At 46.3% G+C, this 12009-nt stretch overlaps 1 protein-coding gene across 1 annotated transcript in view; it reads left to right on the forward strand.

The window, feature by feature from the left end:
- Positions 1-12009, forward strand: part of VPS13D (vacuolar protein sorting 13 homolog D) — a 117486-nt gene that overhangs the window by 36474 nt on the left and 69003 nt on the right. The window contains exons 30-38 of the mRNA XM_056864951.1: positions 1030-1239; positions 2142-2407; positions 3012-3145; positions 3344-3499; positions 4124-4346; positions 5726-5800; positions 7028-7234; positions 7894-7983; positions 11831-11971. Coding sequence (XP_056720929.1) covers positions 1030-1239; positions 2142-2407; positions 3012-3145; positions 3344-3499; positions 4124-4346; positions 5726-5800; positions 7028-7234; positions 7894-7983; positions 11831-11971 — 1502 coding nt within the window. The remainder of the gene's footprint in view (positions 1-1029; positions 1240-2141; positions 2408-3011; positions 3146-3343; positions 3500-4123; positions 4347-5725; positions 5801-7027; positions 7235-7893; positions 7984-11830; positions 11972-12009) is intronic.

Below are 12009 nucleotides of genomic sequence, written 5' to 3' on the forward strand. Positions count from 1 at the left end.
ATGAAATGTTTTCCTGAGGAGAGAAGAGCCCATCAGAGTCATAAACCAGTGATCTAATCTGATGACAGTCTTCAAGGGAGTGGAGACAGGGGCAAGGGATAAGGGAGGCCAAGCTGCTCTGTTAACTGTTGCTGCCAGCGTGACGTAGTGGTTAGGAGTGGTGGATTGTAATCTGGAGAACCAGGTTGGTTTCCTCACTCCTCCACATGAGCGGCGGACTTTAATCTGATGAACCGAGTTGGTTTCCCCACTCCGCATGAAGACAGCTGGGCAACCTTGAGCTAGTCGCAGTTCTCTTCAAGCTCTCTCAGCCTCACCTACCTCACAAGGTGTCTGTTGCAGGGAGAGGAAGGGAAGGTGATTGTAAGTCGCTTTGAGACTTCTTAAAGTAGAGGAAAGCAGGGTATAAAAACCAACTCTTATTCCTCTTCCGCCTCCTCCAACACCACCATATGCCTGGTGGAACATGTGATGTAATTACTGATGTAATAAGGACAGCTGCCCTGCCCTGGCTGGCCTGATCCCATTCAGATCTCGGGAGCTAAGCAGGGTCGGCCCCGGTTGCTACTTGGATGAGAGACCACCGAGGAAGGCTAAGGATTGCTATGCAGAGGGAGAAGAAGAATTGGTTTTTATAACCCTCCTTTAAGGAGTCTCCAAGCGGCTTACAATCGCCTTCCCTCACCCCTCCCACACCAGACACCTTGTGAAGTAGGTGGGGCTGAGAGAGTTCGGAGAGAACTGTGACTGGCCCAGAAGTGTACACCTGCATGTCTTTCCTGATCGCTTCATGTGGAGGAGTGTGGAAACAAACCCGGTTCTCCCGATTAGAGTCTGCCTGCACCACGCAGGCAGTGACAAACCACCTCTGCTCAACTATTGCCTTGAAAACACCATGAGGGGTTCCCATAGGTCAGCTGAAACTTGAAGCCACTTTTTTAGCACCGGTTAAGACAACTCTTTTGGGGCATAGGGAAGAATATTAACCTGCAAGAAGGTTTTGTGTTTGTTTTGCTTGTGACTTCTTAGGTTTGACTTCAAGAAGTCCAAATTGCTCTTCGAGAGTTTTTCGAATCAAACCAAATCCACAAACCTGGTCTCGCACTCCATGATGGCGTTTGATACGCGGTACGCCAGGCAGAGGGCGTCTTTGGGAATGCCGAACGTCTTCAACTGCATCTTCCAGTCATCCAAGAACACCAGCACCCAAGGAGCAATACAGATTGAGCTTCATTACAGGTAGGAGCCCTTTCCTGTGCTTCTGAACGGCCCACCCTCAGTGCTGGGAAGGTGGGTGGGTGGGTTCCTCTGTCCCACTGGAAATCTCTTTCCCCAACCACCGCAGTCATCCCACGTTGCACATGAGACTTTAGGGCAGACCAGGTTCTGTTTGGCACACTGGGCAGGTGGAGGTGATCTTTGTGTTAAAGACAAATACTATCTCTTATGATGCCACTGTATCCACAGGATGTTACAGGACCTCATTGTCTTCATGAAGACGCGTGGTCTTGTTCCATTGTGAAATCTGAACACCTCCATAAATGTGGGCATGTTGCCTGTAGTCACAAGAACTAGTGTGAAACTTCCAAGTGGCTTGAGAGTCAGCGTGGTGTAGTGGCTAAGAGTGGAGGTTTGGCTTGGTGGACTCTCAAATAAGATCTGGATAGAGAACAGTGTTCAGCTGTGACAGAAAAACTAACCGATGTATGAAGTGTGTCCTCAGGTGATACATGTATAGAAAAGGAATTGTAAAGAACAGCGCCCAAAGGCAGTGAAATCCAGAAGCAAAGATAGGAACGTCAATGCGAAGCTTAGAGAGACTAGCCGCCAAAGCTTATGCCTCACTAAACCTTAGCCTTTTTCTTTGAGATGGGTAAGGGGATGTAAAACACATTTGTTGGTTGCTTGGGGAGGGGCCATGGTTCAGTGGTAGAGCACCTACTTGGCATGCAGAAGGTCCTAGGTTCAATCCCCAGCATCTCCAGTTAAAGGAACCAGGCAAGTAGGTGATTGGAAAGACCTCCACCTGAGACCCTGGAGAGCCGCTGCCTGTCTGAGTAGACAATACTGACTTTGATGGACCAAGTGTCTGATTCAGTAGAAGCCAGTTTCATATGTTCATGTGATTTTTTAAAAATTAGATCCACCAAGGATTCCTCCTGCTTCACAGTTGTCCTGAACAACCTTCGTGTGTTCCTGATCTTCGACTGGCTCACGCTCGTTCACGACTTCATCCGGACGCCCAGCGACGCCAAGAAGCCGTCCCATTTCACTCCTTCCAGACAGCGCAACTACAGCAGCGAAATGGCGGTCGTTCCCAAAGCGGTGAAGTGCGGGATTGTGACCAAGCGTTCTTCTCTCCAGATCTCTGCTGAGAAACAGTTGGAAGTCAAGATCAATGTGACAGGTCAGGCCAGTTTACGACACAATGCGTTGCAACACAATGTTGTAACGCAATGTTACACAATGTTGTAGCACAGTGTTACAATGTGACAGGTTACCCTCAATTTACAATTGCTCTCATCTTAATCGTGAGAGGTGTAGGCATAGCAAGTAGGTGATGTGAAAAACCTCTGCCTGAGACCCTGGAGATCTTATATTCGAATCTTTATATTCTAAGAAATGCGAGTAAAACAAGCACAACACCATTATTGTATCTTACACCTATAATGCATAAATCTAATAAGAACAGAAGAAAAGCCCTTCTGGATCAGACCAAGGCCCATCAAGTCCAGCAGTCTGTTCACACAGTGGCCAACCAGGTGCCTCTAGGAAGCCCCCCAAAAAGATACCATTATAATATCATTATAACATTCATTCTTTGGACCCTTCTTCCATAGAGGATCTCTTAGTTGTCAAGGGAAACGTGCTAAAGTTGAATGCTTTACAATTGAGGGTTGGGAGAGTGGTGAAAACTGAAGGCAAGGAGAGATTATGATGTTGGAATTGTGTTCCTTGGGTTTCGTGGTAGAAATCTAGCTGCGTTTTGGTGGTATTTTTTTGCCCTTCAGGTACTGAATTTGTGGTGGTTGAAGACATGTCCTCTCTGGATACCAGCGCCATTATTCTGAAGGGGACCACGGTTCTCACTTACAAGCCAAAATTGGTGGATCGGCCTTTCTCGGGCAGTTTGTTTGGCATTGAGGTATGAACGCATTTCTCTCCTTTTGCTAATGCATGGGAGTTCATTTGTTGTTGTTTTTTATGAAAAAGAATGCCACCCGTCATCCTACAAGCAATTGTGTGTGGTGTAGTGGTTGTGAGCAGTGGACTCTAATCTGGAGAAAGCGCAGTGTGAGCTCCCAATCACCGTTTTAGCTCTTGAATCCTGTTTGCCGCTTAGGTTTTTTCGTGCCGGCTGGGGAACGAACAGGAAACGGCCCTCTCGATCATCGATCCCGTACAAATTCAGGTTGATCTCGTGGGCAATTCTTCATATCCCAGTGGGTCCGGATTGTTGGATGCTTTCAACAGTGAAGACTTCCCGCCTGTTTTAGAGGTAGTATGATGTGAAATGACTGGAAAGGGGGCACTGTTTTCAGACGTGTGTACATGTTATCTCTAAAACATGAGTACACGTTATCTAAATGATGCTTTCTCCAAGCCTAGTTTACATAGTATGGAGGATTCGTACTCTTCTAGCAACTTCACCTCCCAAGAAGGGCCCAAGGTCACCCAGCTGGCTTCATGGGTAGGAGTGGAGAAACCAACCTGGTGAACCTGGTTGGTTTTCCCCACTCCTACACATGAAGCCTGCTGGGTGACCTTGGGCCAGAACACACATGAAGCTGCTTTCTACTGAATCAGACCCTTGGTCCATCAAAGCCAGTATTGTCTACTCAGACCAGCAGTGACTCTCCGGGGTCTCAGGCAGAGGTCTTTCACATCACCTACTTGCCTGGTCCCTTTAACTGGAGAAGCCGGGGATTGAACCTGGGACCTTCTGCATGCCAAGCATATGCCCTACCACTGAGCCACCGCCCCTGTGCCAGGTTCTTTGAGGAGCTCCATTACAGCTGAAAGAAAATCCCAAGCCGAGTAAAACGAAGAGTTTTCAGATATCGCTCCATTTCTTTTTGATCTATGGCCATGTTAATTTCCTTTTGTTTCTCCGTGTCATTAGATCCACTTGCAAGCTCTGGACATCCGATTGTCTTACAACGACGTGCAGCTGTTTCTGGCCATCGCCAAGTCCATCCCCGGCCAGACTGGCAGCCCTACCCCCGACAATTCTGCCCCGGACGGCCGAGCGTCTGTTTCTGCTGCTCCCGCTTCGGTGAAAGAGGTCTCGCTGCTAGCCTTGGAAACCACAGAGGTGGCTAAACACATTCTGGATCCTGTCCTTGGTATGGATTTGATTTGCAAACTGCAATTATGTCTCTCCCCCCCCCCCCATTTTAGCAGAGTAAATCCAGATACAGTGTGAATTTGCCTTATTGCTGAATTGGGTCCTCAGTTCACCCCCGCTCAGTGACCTGTTGGTCAGCAGTAGAACAGCTAGATTCAAGCGCAGCAGCACCTTAGGGACCAACATGATTGTTGGGGTATAAGCTTTCAAGAGTCAAAGCTCTGATATCTAATGAAAGGAGCATTGACTCTCAGAAGCTTACACAAGCATACCTGGAGCTATTGTGGGTTTGAATGTCACAACAAAGCGAGTCAAACGGAATTTTTTTTGTTTCCCAGTGCATATAAAAGTTATGTTTACACTATACTGTCGTCTATTAGGTGTGCAAGAGCATTATGTCTAAAAAATGAACTGTAATTTGTACTGTAATAATAATGAAAACGTTTGAAAAATTGCGAGAATTACCAAAACATGACACAGAGACACAAAGTGAACACATGCTGTTGGAAAACTGGCGCCGATAGACCTGCTCAATATCTGTGAAGCGCAGTAAAGCAAAGCACCATAAAACAAAGTATATGCCTGTTCCCAAAAAATCTTCTTGGTCTTGAAGAAGAAGAAAAAGAAGAGTTGGTTTTTATATGCCGACTTTCTCTACCACTTAAGGAAAACTCAGTTTCAGTTTCAGTACCTTTATTGGCATACCAAGGGCAATCAAAAAGAGTAAACCTAGCCACTATACATCATTTTACCTCGCCTCTTAATTACATCACCAAGAAATTTGGCTACAGATTCAGTAATCTCAGAACTTCGGGAGGATAACAAGTTAAACTTACTATCGTCGGCTTGATTAGCATAGCTTGATAGAAAAGGATCTAAAAGAGCAGCACGAATTTCACAATAAAATGGACAGTACAAAAGAATATGGTCAATACTTTCTAATTAAGGGAGACTCAGCTTACAAACACCTTCCCTTCCCCTCCCCACAACAGACATCCTGTGAGGTAGGTGGGGCTGAGAGAGTGTGACAAGCCCAAGGTCACCCAGCTGACTTCATGTGTAGGAGTTGGGGAAACCAATCCAGTTCACCAGATTAGCCTCCGCCGCTCATGTGGAGGGGCGGGGAATCGAACCCGGTTCTCCACATCAGAGTCCACTACTCCAAATGACCTCTCTTAACCGCTGTGCCACGCTGGCTCTAAGGCGCTACTGCACTAAAATCTAGCTATTGAAGGGTCAAAGCGTTATAGCATTCCCCTGTAAACCAGGAACCGTTTCGCAATGCTTATCGATGGGTTGCTTCCGTAGAAGGTACTGAAAGCCAGACGGCGTTGTGCGAATGAATCACCCAAACAGTGACTAAATGTTCCATTCCAGAGGTACAGCTGGCCCGATTGCAGGAACTGGGGTTTAGCGTTGAGGACTGTCGCAGAGCTCTCTTGGTGTGCCAAGGTAGGACCCCTAGAAACATTGTTTACACAACTAAATAAAACTGTTTTCTTAATATTTTTTCAGAAGCAAATAGTAATAACAATAGGTGAGCCGTCAGTGCTTTAAAGGTAAAGGTCCCCTGTGCAAGCACTGGGCGATTCCTGACCCATGGGGCGACATCACATCCCGACGTTTCCTAGGCAGGCTTTGTTTCACGGGGTGGGTTTGCCAGTGCCTTCCCCAGTCGTCTTCCCTTGATCCCCAGGGAGCCGGGTACTCGTTTTACCAACCTTGGAAGGATGGAAAGGCTGAGTCGACCTCAAGCCGGCGATCTGAAACTGACTTCCGTTGGGATCAAACTCAGGCTGTGAGCAGAGCTTGGACTGCAGTACTGCAGCTTACCACTCTGCGACACGGGGCTTTACACAGCACATACATTGGTTCTGTTTTCATCCTACTGCCCGTCTGCAATGATGCGCTTTTCGACGGTTCTTCCCACTCGTTGTCAACCTTCTCTTCCCAGCTGGTCTTCAGTTCAACCACATTTACATGATCTCTGTGTGTCTTTTAAAAAAAGCCTAATATTGGGGAGGGGCTGTGGCTCAATGGGAGAACCTCTGCTTGGCATGCAGAACGTCCCAGGTTCAATCCCCAGCATCTCCAGTTAAAGGGACTAGGCCCTTTACATCACTAGTAGGTGATGTGAAAAAAAAACCCTGCCTGAGACGCTGGAGAGCTGCTGCCGGTCTGAGTAGACAGTACTGACTTTGGTGGCCCAAAGGTCTGGTTCAGTAGAAGGCAGCTTCATGTGTTCATGTGTATTCAACCGGCCCTCACCTGGATAGCCCAGGATAGCCTGATCTCGTCAGATCTCAGAAGCTAAGCAGGGTCGACCCTGGCCAAGTATTTGGATGGGAGACCTCCAAGTAATACCAGGGTCGGGACGCAGAGGCAGGCAATTGCAAACCACCTCTAAACATCTCTTGCCTTGAAAACCTTACCAAGGGTCATCAATAGGTCAGATGGGACGGCAAAAAATATAAAAATAACAATAGATTCTGCCTCCAACTATATCGTTTTTTAAAAATCTTTCCAACTTGATAGTTTTAAGAAAAAAGTCAAACCGTTTTTTTTCTTATTGAACTGGTGTAAAAAACCCTATTTTTTTACAGGTTTGAGAAACAATATTTCTCACTGCTCTTTTCTCGATTCCCCCCCCCCCATTTCTTTGGCGGATTGTGCACTCAGGTCAGCTGAAAAAAGCAGCAAGCTGGCTGTTCAAGAACGCCGAACCGCTGAAGTGCGCGCCTTCGGACTCGAGTCAGCGAGAGGGCCAGGGCCCCGCAGCCCTGCGCTCGATTTCCGGAGTGGAAATTAAAGCTGAGAACATCTGTATTTGCTTCATAGACGACTGCATGGATCGCGACGTTCCCTTAGCTGAGTTTACCTTTTCGCGTGAGTGTTTGGCTCAGTGGCTGCCTTCACTGGCTATACAGCTGGGGGGGGCGTGGCACAGCAAGCCTCCATGGAGGCCTTTGGGATGCTGTCTCACAGAGCAACGAGCCTTTGATAAATGCTTGCTGTTGGGCTTTGAGGCCTCCTATGTGGTGTAGCCAGTGTGGTGTACTGGTTAAGAGTGGTGGTTTGGAGTGGTGGAGTCTGATCTGGAGAACCGGGTTTGATTCCCAGCTCTTCCACAAGAGCGGCGGAGGCTAATCTGGTGAACTGGATTGGTTTCCCCACTCCTATACACGAAGTCAGCTGGGAGACCTTGGGCTAGTCACACTCCCTCAGCCCCACCTACCTCACAGGGTGTCTATTGTGGGGAGGGGAAGGGAAGGTGATTGTGAGCCGGTTTGAGTCTCCCTTAAGTGGTAGAGAAAAGTCTGCATATATCTCCTTCCTTCCTCCCTTCGTCCCTCCCTTCCTTCCTTCCTTTCTTTTCTTTCTCCCTTCCTCTTCTTCCTCCTCCTCCTTCTTATTCTTCTACGTCTGTGTTACGGATACCCAGGACCGCCTGGAAACTACTTGATGGCACTTAACGCACACACATGTAGGTTTCTGGCAAAAGTCCCCTTCCGTATCGGTAATCCTGTTTTACTTTTAATTGGCAGGTCTGAATTTTCTCCAGCGTCTGAGAGCCAGCCCGGAAGGCTACGCTCATTTTACACTCTTCGGAGATTATTATAACCGTGAGCTCTCTGGTAAGTGTGAAATATTTATGTCCACAATATTTATTTATTTAATAAATATTTATGTCTTTTTGGATTTCAAGAGCCTAGACTTACAGGGCTGACATTTCACATGAGAGAGAGGTTTGCATTCAGCAGCAAATGTATAATTTGCACACACAAAAAAGCTGTTGTCCATTCTATCCGGGCTGAAATCCAAATTTGGGTTTTTTAATAGCAAAGTCAGAGCTTCATATTTTCTTTTATTAGATTGTGTTTAATGAAACAAAGTTGGGGGTTTTTATGTGATGCATTTTCTGGTTGGTAGAAAATGCCTTGGTACTTAATGGGCTTTGGTAGCCAGGCACAATTTCTGTCTCCCCTCCCCAAAAAAGTGGCAGTATGGTACTGTCTCATCTCAGACCCCCGTGCTTCGCTTCAGAAGCTTCTTACTGCTTCCAAGTACCTCTGAAGCCCGATGTTAGGTCAAGGCAGCGAATGGCCATCCTGACTTCCAGACTTGGTTGAGTGGGAGGGGTCTTTTCTCATGAGAGCCTTCATAGTGTAGTGGTCAAGATCGGTGGTTTGGAGCGTTGGAGCCTGATCTGGAGAACCGGGTTTGATTCCCCACTCCTTCACATGAGCGGTGGAGGCGAATCTGGTGAACTGGATTTGCTTCCCCACTCCCGACACACGAAGCCAGCTGGGTGACCTTGGGCTAGTCACAGTTCTCTTAGCGCTCTCTCAGCCCCACCTACCTGTGGAGAGGGGAAGGGAAGGCGATTGTAAGCCAGTTTGATTCTTCCTTAAGTGGTGGAGGAAGTCGGCATATAAAAACCAACTCTTCTTCATCATCTTTGTGGTCTCACTGAAGATTAGGTGTAGAGAGGATTCTCTCTGCTACTCAGTGTCTCCAAAGCCTAATGTGACATCAGAGAAAGTCTGTCTCTCACCTCACTTAGCACTTGGCCATTAAGAGATAGCAGGCAGTGTGCATCGGTCTGCATTCGAGACACCAGTGAATTGAAGAAGTGTTGGTTTTTTATAAGCCCGACTTTCTCTACACTTAAGGAAGACTCAAAGCAGGCTTACAATCGCCTTCCTTCCCCTCACTCACACACCTGGTTAGGTGGGGCTGGAGAGAGGTTGAGAGAACTGTGACTAGCCCAAGGTCACCCAGAAGGCTTGGTGTGGAGGAGTGGGGGAATTGAACCCAGTTCACCTGATTAGAGTCCACCGCTCTTAACCACAGCACCACGCTGGATTGTTGACCTCTACTCCTGGTGCATTCCCCCCCCCATTTTTCAACGGTGCCTTCAGACTATATTACTTTCTCCAGTTACGCTTTGCTTTGCAACATCAAACAAATCTAATATGAAACGGTTGGGCCTTGCATGCACCATCCCGATTGGCTTTAAGCCCTGTCGCGGTTCGGGCCGTTAAGTGCCTACACTCTTAGAATGTACCATTTACTGAGAAATGGAGTTATCTATTCAGCGAGACACCACTAGACCGGAATCAACGGTTCCTAGAAACTTGTTATTGCTTCTAGGACATCTCTTGAACACGCCAATAAATTTATAATAATGGACAAGAGTAGAAGTATATATAAAAAACACATTTATTTACATTATACAATATATGCTTTTTGGTTGCAAAGCCTTAAAATATCATATAAGGATAGACATCATTAGTCTTAAACATGTTTATGTAGCAAGTAATCATTCACATTCTCTATGCCTCCATAAAGGAGTATCTTAGTCAGAATATACTCATAAAGTATCCTTAGTGCAATGCACCTTCATTCAGAATATAAGGTTACAGAAATCCTGTCAAAATATGGTTAATTCTTTGGAGAAAGATTTGGTTAGAAACATCCTAACTTAAATCATTCAAAACATCATAACATTTCTGTACAGAAGACACACTATACCTTGCTGTGTCATCTGTGTCACCTGGAGTCCTTTAAAGACTTCTATTAATATTCTTAACTGATCATCATTAAGATCAGGCATTGTGTATGTACATGCTATGCATGCTCTTTCTAGTTTTAGACAGCAATGCTGAATATATAAATACTATGTGTTAGCTTAAAGCTATTTACAGTCTCTTTGACTGTGCCAATCTGTGTATGTGCATTGTGCATATCTCACAGAGTACAGAAAGTCTCCTTTCCCTTCTCTGGTCTCTTGCTCTGAGGAGGTTCAGAAGTCCCTCTGTTAAGTAGAGGACGTTCTGACACAATCTCAGAGGTCTAGCTATTAGCCCTGTATTCAGGATGCTTCTTAGCATTGGTAAGCCAAATAGGCTTAGTCTGTAAGAATCCATAAATACAATGGACTCTCAGTGTTCCAATACATGGAAAGATCACTGCACTTAGATTCCTATTCAAAGAATAGGAATTCTAAGGGTCTCTATCCTCTTCTAGGAATAGAGCAGTCTCACAAGAAGACTGTAAGTAAGATATGTTGAAATATCCAGATCTTGATATTTCAAGATATCTCTGAAAATTTCTGTCCACGCAAGAACAGAGTTTCAATGTTTTACATCTCAAGCCTTTTGAGATGGAGGTGCTACGCCAGACAGCTGCAGTCTGCCAGCCATAGAACTCTAAAGTGCCAGCTGTACTGTGGCTGGTATTTATACAATTTCTAGATCCATTAAGAGTGAAGAGTGTTCCTTTTCCCCTCTTCCTTAGTCTTCAAAAGGGTACCTTTATTCCCCTTTCTTATCTGATACCAGGAGCTTAGTGGCTTCTGCTCCTGTCTTATGTCCTTATATGGATTTCCTTTTCTTTCAGTCCTCTGTGCCTAAAGTATAAATACTGTATTTTCTGGCGTATAAGACTACTTTTTAACCCAGGAAAATCTTCTCAAAAGTCGGGGGTCGTCTTATACGCCGGGTGTCGTCTTATACGCCGGATGCTGAATTCCGAGCCAGACCGGAGAATCTCCCTGGGGAGCCGCCTCCGCTCTGTCCATGTCCCCGGGGGTTGAGCCGTCCCAGAAGGACCGGTGGTGGCCGCGGGGTTGGGGCGCAGTCCCGAGGGCTGGCCCCAGGCCGCGGACTCGGGTTGGGCCACTCTAGGAGGTCTGGGGGCGGCCGCAGGGTTGGGGCGCAGTCCTGAGGGCCGACCCTAGGCCGCGGACTCGGGACAATCCCAAACTCTAAATTTTAACTGTAAAAATGGGGGGTCGTCTTATACGCCCAGTCGTCTTGTACGCCGGAAAATACGGTACTCATTTCTGAGTTACATGATCAAGTTACATATTTAATTTCTATACCATCCTCTTCGTTAGGACTATACGCATTAAATGAGACTACTTAGAAATCTGTAGCACAACGTTTAACTATATAACTCATGAAACATAATTTTAGCTGACATTGTCACTTTGCAAAGTGTTTTGTTTACATTAGTTAGCAGGTTTGCATCTGGCAAGATTACAGTAGAGCAAGGAAGCATATTACTCTTATCTTTGAGAGAACTATAATGCCTTTAGGCTATACTTTAAGCACAATTTCAACTATTAATGCACTCTTAGTACATTAAGATATCTTAAGACCTTGAAAAGGCCATTTAAGATTCTGACATCTGGCAGCTAAGTCAGAAAGATGACTTTTACGCTGCCCCTTCAAGGACAAAGCCAGAGTAACTTTAGTAGTTAGCTTTGATAGAGCTAACCTTGAGCTAGCCTGTCAGCATGACACAGACTTTCATTATACATTACACAAACCTCTGTATGTGTATGATGTGTTTAAGCTCGATATGGAATTAATTCTGCACATGTTCACAAGATACCATGATCGTGTCAGGGCCTGTCATAGCCCCAGCGACTTCTCTTGTACCTGTCTCCCTTTCACTTTCTCCCCGTTTCCCCAGGCTGGGAACCGTTCATTGAGCCTTGGTCGTGCTCCCTAACCTGGCAGCAGCAGGCAGCCAGTCGCCTCCACCCTTCTCGGTTGAAGCTGGAGGTGAAGACGAAGCATCGCTTGGATGTCAACATCACCTCTGTGTTAATTGGTAGGTCGACTGCTCACGGCTACAAGACCATAGGAAGA

The sequence above is a fragment of the Euleptes europaea genome, chromosome 19, assembly GCF_029931775.1.
Source record: "Euleptes europaea isolate rEulEur1 chromosome 19, rEulEur1.hap1, whole genome shotgun sequence".
Lineage (NCBI taxonomy): Eukaryota > Metazoa > Chordata > Lepidosauria > Squamata > Sphaerodactylidae > Euleptes > Euleptes europaea.